Source organism: Suricata suricatta, chromosome 5 (assembly GCF_006229205.1).
Source record: "Suricata suricatta isolate VVHF042 chromosome 5, meerkat_22Aug2017_6uvM2_HiC, whole genome shotgun sequence".
Lineage (NCBI taxonomy): Eukaryota > Metazoa > Chordata > Mammalia > Carnivora > Herpestidae > Suricata > Suricata suricatta.
The window spans coordinates 2,943,179-2,950,304 of record NC_043704.1 but is presented as its reverse complement, the minus strand read 5'-3'; the positions used below and the strand labels follow the sequence as shown (position 1 = coordinate 2,950,304).

Sequence of the window (7,126 nt, the reverse complement as noted above, 5' to 3'; positions counted from 1 at the left end):
TATTTCTGAATAGAGACTGATGTACTACTTCCCAATGTGAATTCGGTGACATTTATTGAAATTTGATGTGCAATTATATTTTTTTAAATATGTCTTCAAAGTTACCTTCTTTCATGCAAAGTCTGGAGTACATTGGATATGAAAGCCATGTCTCATTCATGATGTCATGATGTAGGATTTAAATCTCATGTGTTTCTTCAAGTATTGATGAAGGATCAAACTCCACTTGTAAGCACTGCAATTCTCTCTTCTCTTTCTCTCTTTCTATGCTCTAAGATAGCTATGGAATTGAGCAAGTTGTGAGTTCCAGCTAACGGTGGGACACATTCTTTACTTTGTAATGTTTCTCCTCAGGAGAAAGTCTGCGATCCTGAGTAGGGTTGAGCAGTCATACAGATTTAACTACATTCTTTACATTTTACGTTTTTTCTCCAGAATGAATTCTGTGGTGTAGAATGAAGCTTCAGCTCTAATTAACATGCTCTCCAAATTCTGTATATTTGCAACATCTTCCCTAGTATTCCTTCTCTGATGAGGAGTCAGGGTGTAGCAGTTCTTAGAAGTCTTGCCACATGCTGTCGTATTCAGTGGTTATTCTCCAGGATCAAGTTTCCAACGTGAAGCAAGGGGTGAACAGTCCAGAAAACCTTTCTCACATTCTTCAAATTTGGAAGAGTTGCTCCAGGATGAATTCTGTGATACTGAGTAAGGCTGAAAAGTGATTAAAGACTTTACCGCATGTGTTACATTGGGAAGGTTTTCATCTAGTATGAATTCTGTGACGTCCAGTAAAGTGTAAAGGTCACTTAAAGATCTAGCCATATTCTAACATTTGTAGAGTTTTGATCTAGTATGAATTCTGTGATGTTGAATAAGGTGAGTGTTGGATAAAGGCCTTGGCATGTTACTCACATTGCTAACGTTTCTCAATAGAATGGATTTTTTTATGTCCAATAAAGTGTGCGTGCTTGGTATACGTCTTGCCACATTTGTTACATTCGTAGGGTTTCTCTCCAGTATGGATTTGGTGATGATTGGTAAGGCTTGAGCGGTGAGTGAAGGATTTGCCACATTCTTTACATTGGTAAGGCTTCTCTCCAGTATGGAGTCGGAGATGTATGGTAAGGGCTGACTGTTGAGTGAAGGCCTTGCCACATTCTTTACATTGGTAAGGTTTCTCTCCAGTATGGATTCGGAGATGTTGGATAAGGGTTGATTGGTGAGAAAAGGATTTGCCACATTCTTTGCATTGGTAAGGTTTCTTTCCAGTATGGATTGGGAGATGTTGGATAAGCCTTCCATGGCAAATAAAGGATTTGCCACATTCTTTACATTGGTAAGGCTTCTCTCCAGTATGGATTCTGTGATGTTTGTTGAGGTCTGACTGCTGAGTATAGGACTTGCCACATTCTTTGCATTGGTAAGGCTTCTCTCCAGTATGGATTGGGTGATGTCTGTTAAGGTGTGACTGGTAAGTAAAGGCCTTGCCACATTCTTTGCATTGGTAAGGCTTCTCTCCAGTATGGATTCGGTGATGTCTGTTGAGGACTGACTGGTGAGTAAAGGCCCTGCCACATTCTTTACATTGGTAAGGTTTCTCACCAGTATGGATTCGGAGATGTTGGATAAGGCTTGTGGGGTGAGTAAAGGACTTGCCACATTCTTTGCATGGGTAAGGTTTCTCTCCACTATGGATTCGGTGATGTCTGTTAAGGCCTGAATGGTAGGTAAAGGCCTTGCCACATTCTGTACATTGGTAAGGTTTCTCACCAGTATGGGTTCGGTGATATTCGATAAGAGGTGAGTGTTGGGGAAAGGCCATCTCACATTTTTTATGTGTGTAAGGTTTCTCTCCTGTACGAATCAGTCTATGTATATTTACTGATGAGGCATCATTAAAGGTTTTTCCATCTTCTTCACCTTCGTAAGGTTTCTCTCCAGTGTGCACTCGCTGATGTTGAATTAGTGCTGAGTGCCTGTTGAAGACTTTGTCACCCTCCTTACAAATGTAACCTTTCTGTCCGGCATGGATTGTCCTATTGATATGTAGTCTTGATGACTGACTAAGTATGTTCCCAGGGTCATTGTGTGTGTATAGACTTTTCCCCACATGAATCCTCTTCTGATCACCAGCACTGGAGGACTGGTTAAGTATTTCCCCACATGCGTCATATTTAGAGTGATTCTCTCCTAAATGTGAACTCTTAAGTGTAATGAGGTTGGGGCTTTGATCAGAGACCTCCCCACGTGGATGCCAGTCACCATCGTAGTCTGGAATAGCAGTCCCCAGGTGTGCTTGAGGGGACTTGTTCTGGTCTCTCATTAAGTGTCCATCCTTAAGGGCACCACCTTTATATCCATCCACTGACCATCTTTGGATAGAAGTTCCTGTAAACGTCTCTAAGAGGAGGCTGTCAGTTTCATTTGGAAATACAGCTGGAAGGTAAAAATGAAAGTAAAGGCAGTCCACTTGCTATTCTCTGATGCATCGAATTAGAAAATGTCATACACAAAACTGAAATCAGAAAAAGTCAACTTCAGGAAAAAGGAATCACTACTTTTTCTTTTTCTTAAAATACTTCTCTTTCTTAATGTTTATTTATTTTTTGAGAGATGGAGAGAGAGCCTGAGAGAGGAAGGGGCAGAAAGAGAGAGAAACACAGAGTCTGAGGCAGGTTCCACTCTCTGAGCTGGCCGCACAGAACCTGATGGGGGACATGAACCCACAAACGATGAGATCATGACCTAAGGTAAAGTCTGACACTTGACTGACTGAGCCACCCAGGAGCCCCAAAGCATGAGTTTTTCTACATCACTCAGATTGTATGTTAATGTAATACCCATATTTTTAAATAATGTCATTGTTGGCATATTTTGCAACTTTGATGTTGTTTGTATGTTTAGAAATGAAAGGCTCTGGGGTGTGTGGGTGGCTCAGCGAGGGTTGGCATCTGACTCGGTTTCAGCTCAGGTCGTCAACTCATCCTTTGTGAGTTCCAGCCCACATCCCCGTCTGCACTGACAGTGTGGAGCTTGCCAGGAATTGTCTCCTGTCCCTCTGCCCCTCCTCCCCTCTCTCTCTCCATCTCTCAACGTAAATGGGAAAAAGAAAACCTCAAAAAAATGAACACTTTTACTTGCTTGATTCTGAAAATTGAGTTATACCCTTAATTTCTGTGTAATAATTTCTCTTAAGTGCTAAATACATAGCGGCTTTCATTAGAGATTTCCGGGGTTGACATTGATGAATATACGTTGCAATTTTCTTCTGCATGAAAATCAGCCAATAAATCAAAATAGGCCCTCTTTCATGGTTACACACTGAGATTTTAGTCTTAGAGCTACAGAGGTGGTTGGTGGCTCAGTAGGTGAAGCGTCGGACTTGGGCTCAGGCCGCGATCTCAGAGTCTAGGAGTTGGAGCCTTGGGGAGGACTGTGTGCTGACAGCTCAGAGCCAGGAGCCTGCTTCAAATTTGGTGTGTCCCTCATTTCTGCCCTCAATGGCTGCTCTATCTTTCAAAAATAAACATTACAAACGATATTTGAAAGTTTTTGATACAATGAATCGTAATGTAATCTCATATACAACTACTTAGTATTTGAAAACATATATGATAATGTCACCGGAACTTCCTATTACACATGACAATATTATAAAATGATTCAATGATAAAGAAAAAATGAATAGAGATTTATTATAGGCTTTATGTTTTGAATTCTAAATGTTCTATTTCCCTTGTCACATTAATTTATATAGAAATTCCAGGAAAATAAGAAGAGATTTAAGTTATTTTATGAATGAGGAATAGAACATGTAGAGTGGAAATTTTGTATTTTATTTAATATCATCAAAAATGAACTTTTCGTACTTTGTGTAAGTTTACTTTAATTAATTTTGAGAGAGACACCAACTAGGGGAGGAGCAGAGAGAGAGGGAGACAGGATTCCAAGGTTGCTCTGTGCTGTCATCACTGAGGCCTGTCCGGGGCTCAGACTCACTGACTGTGAGATCATGACGTCACTGACTGTGAGATCATGACGTCAGCTGAAGTCAGATCCTTCAGCAACTGGTCCATACATGTGCCCACAAAATGGAAGTTCTAAAGTGAAATAAAGGGTTAGATGTTCTCATTTTAGGGACGTGGTTGATCAACTGAAGAACCTGGTGGGTCTGAATTTTGTATGATTAGGATTTACAGCCTCCATATATTGGAAAGCATTAAGCAGAATTTAGATGGACTCTGTCCCCTGTTCCTGGGATTTCTGCACCAAATCCCAATATGCCTACCGCTACCCTGACGCACTTCTCACTCAAGGCAAACACTCAGAAATGAACGAATATAGACTTCCTCAGAAACACAGAGAATACCCCAAGCCCTCAAAGCAATGGAGAGCCAGTGACATTATGGAGGCCCTCACTGTGGACGTGAAGGACCTTTAAGTGGAACTGAAGGGGAACCCTTAGAGATTTGTGAGAGTGTGATGTATTGGAAAGTACACGTGCCTCTATGAAACATATTGACATAAAACTAGGTTTTAAAAACTGATTTCCATTTCCGAGTGGCTGGTCTAATCACATTGAAAGGTCTTTCTTCATCCTTCTCATTTGGACCTCACCTCTGTCATGTGCCTCATTCATTCCCACTTACCTGGGAATGAGGCTACTGTCTCCTTTCTCTTCACGTCCCATAGCTCCCTCTTTTGTTCCAAGAAGATGACCAGGTCTGGCTTTGACACAACAAGACCTGTTTGTTAGAACAAAGGAATAGAGTATTGCTGGAGATTCTACCTTTCAACCCAGTATTGGAATCAGTAGAGAAAAGAGGACATTCTGGAATTCTGGAAAATCATGCCCAAATGCTGTTGCCCAACAACCCCTTTGGAACACATGGGATGGATTTCCAAGTCTCACATCCTGGTCTCCACTTCTGAGTCTTACCACGACCAACATGAGCTGAAATTCATATTGAAGACGGAAATATCATTTTATGCCACTCAATACTTAGATATGCCATCCATCTATGGAATGATGATGTGGCTCTAAGGAAGGTAAATCTCACCTGAAAGCAAACATCATAAAGACTTTCCTCTACATCTGCCAACACCTCCTTCTTTCTTTACTGTAGGGACGTGAACCCCAGCCATGTAAGAAAAAGCTTTAAGAGACAGTCTCCACAGGAAGGAACAAAACCCTTGAGTGGCACCTGAGAAATCTAGAGGGAGTTACCCTCACCCAAGAAGACGAGGTGTCCGTAGGTCTCTAACATCACATCTCTGTACAGTTCCCACTGACTGTGGTTCAGGCATCCCCACTCCTCCTGAGAGAATTCGACAGCCACATCCATGAAGGTCAGCAGTCCCTGCAACAAACACCACAGTTACCAAGTGGACACAGCAGGAGGTCCTAATGGTACCTAACATGCAGGAGGGAGATCATGTCACCAGCTGGACCCCGTGACCCAATCTGCACTGCTTACCTGCATGTGCCCATAGGCCTCAGTCCCTCATGTTACTTAGCCTCTTGTTACACCTCCCTTTTACTGCAGGAAAACCACCCATGAGATCAGTGTGCTGTGGTGGAAATACATAAGGTAATGACTGCCCTGGGGTAGCGCTGAAGTGGATCAATTTGGGCTTAGCCCCTGAGTCACATCTATGCAAACGAACATCAGAGGAAGGCATAGAGTGAACACAGTTACTTTTCAAAAATGTTTATTTCCTGAAAGAGAGAGCACGAGTATGGGTGGTGCAGAGAAGAATTCCAACCGGGCTCCACGTTCAGGCTCCATGCTCAGGAAGGAGCTTGACTTGTGGCTTGATCTCAAGACTGTGAGATCCTCACTTGAGCCTAAATCAAGAGATGGAAGCTTCAGGGACTGAACCACCCAGGAGCTCCCTTCGACCTCATTTTAAGACTTAGATCACACCCCAAGGAAGGGCACAACTGCCATTTACTATGTAACAGACAGAAAATGTGGAGTTTAGCCCGGAATTCAGGCTCTGCACTGACCCCGTGGAGCCTGCTTGGAATTCATGCACTCTGTCTGCAACTCCACTGCTCCTAGTCTGTCTCTCTCAAAAGAAAGAAACTTTAAAAAAACTAGTGGGAAAGAGAAACGGGGAGAAAGAAGATTCCAGTTTAAATATGATGGAGACCCAGCAGAAGAAAAGAAATAATAAAGATCAGGGCAGAAATGAATAATATAGAATCCAAAAGAACACTCGAGCAGATCAACGAAACCAAGAGTTGGTTCTTTGAAAAAATCAACAAAATCAATAAATCTCTAGCCAGGCTCCTCAGAAAGAAAAGAGAGTGCAACCATATAGGCAAAATCATGAATGAAGAAGGATCTGTTACAACCAATCCTTAGAAATACAAGCAATCATCAGAGATTATTATGAAAAACTATATGCCAACAAACTGGACAACACAGAAGAAATGGACAAATTCCTGAATGCACATGCACTACCAAAATTCAAACGGGAAGAGATAGAAAGCATGAATAGACCAATAACCAGTGAGGAAATCGAATCTGGTGTCAAAAATCTCCCAATGAATAAGAGCCAAGGGCCAGACGGCCTCCCAGGGGAAACCTACCAGATATTTAAAGCAGAGCTCATACCCATTCTTCTCAAACTAATCCAAAAAATAGAAATAGAAGGAAAGCTTCCAGAGTCGTTCTACGAAGCCAGAATCACCTTGATACCCAAACCAGACAGGGACCCAGCACAAAAACACAAGTATAGACCAATATCCTTAATGAATACAGATGCAAAAATACTCAACAAGATACTAGCAAATCGAATTCAACAGCATATAAAAAGAATTATCCATCATGATCAAGTGGGATTCATTCCTGGGTTACAGGGATGGTTCAATATCCACAAATCCATCAACGTGATTCATCACATTAACAAAAGAAAGGATAAAAACCATATGATCCTGTCGATAGATGCAGAAAAAGCATTTGACAAAATACAGCACCCTTTCTTAATAAAAACCCTTGAGAAAGTCGGAATAGAAGGAACTTACCTAAAGATTATAAGAGCAGTTTATGAAAAACCCACAGCTAATATCATCCTCAATGGGGAAAAACTGAGAGCACTCCCCCTGAGATCAGGAACA

At 41.7% G+C, this 7,126-nt stretch overlaps 2 protein-coding genes across 2 annotated transcripts in view; both read right to left on the bottom strand.

Annotated features, from left to right (window-relative positions):
- LOC115292540 overlaps positions 1–822 on the bottom strand; it is a 41,513-nt gene extending 40,691 nt beyond the window's left edge. The window contains exon 1 of the mRNA XM_029940612.1: positions 736–822. Coding sequence (XP_029796472.1) covers positions 736–822 — 87 coding nt within the window. The remainder of the gene's footprint in view (positions 1–735) is intronic.
- The window catches only part of LOC115292539 (zinc finger protein 420-like), a 64,890-nt gene continuing 57,786 nt past the window's right edge, over positions 23–7,126 (bottom strand). Inside the window, exon 6 of the mRNA XM_029940611.1 lies at positions 23–2,063. Within this exon, the coding sequence (XP_029796471.1) occupies positions 917–2,063 (1,147 nt within the window). The 3' untranslated portion in view covers positions 23–916. The remainder of the gene's footprint in view (positions 2,064–7,126) is intronic.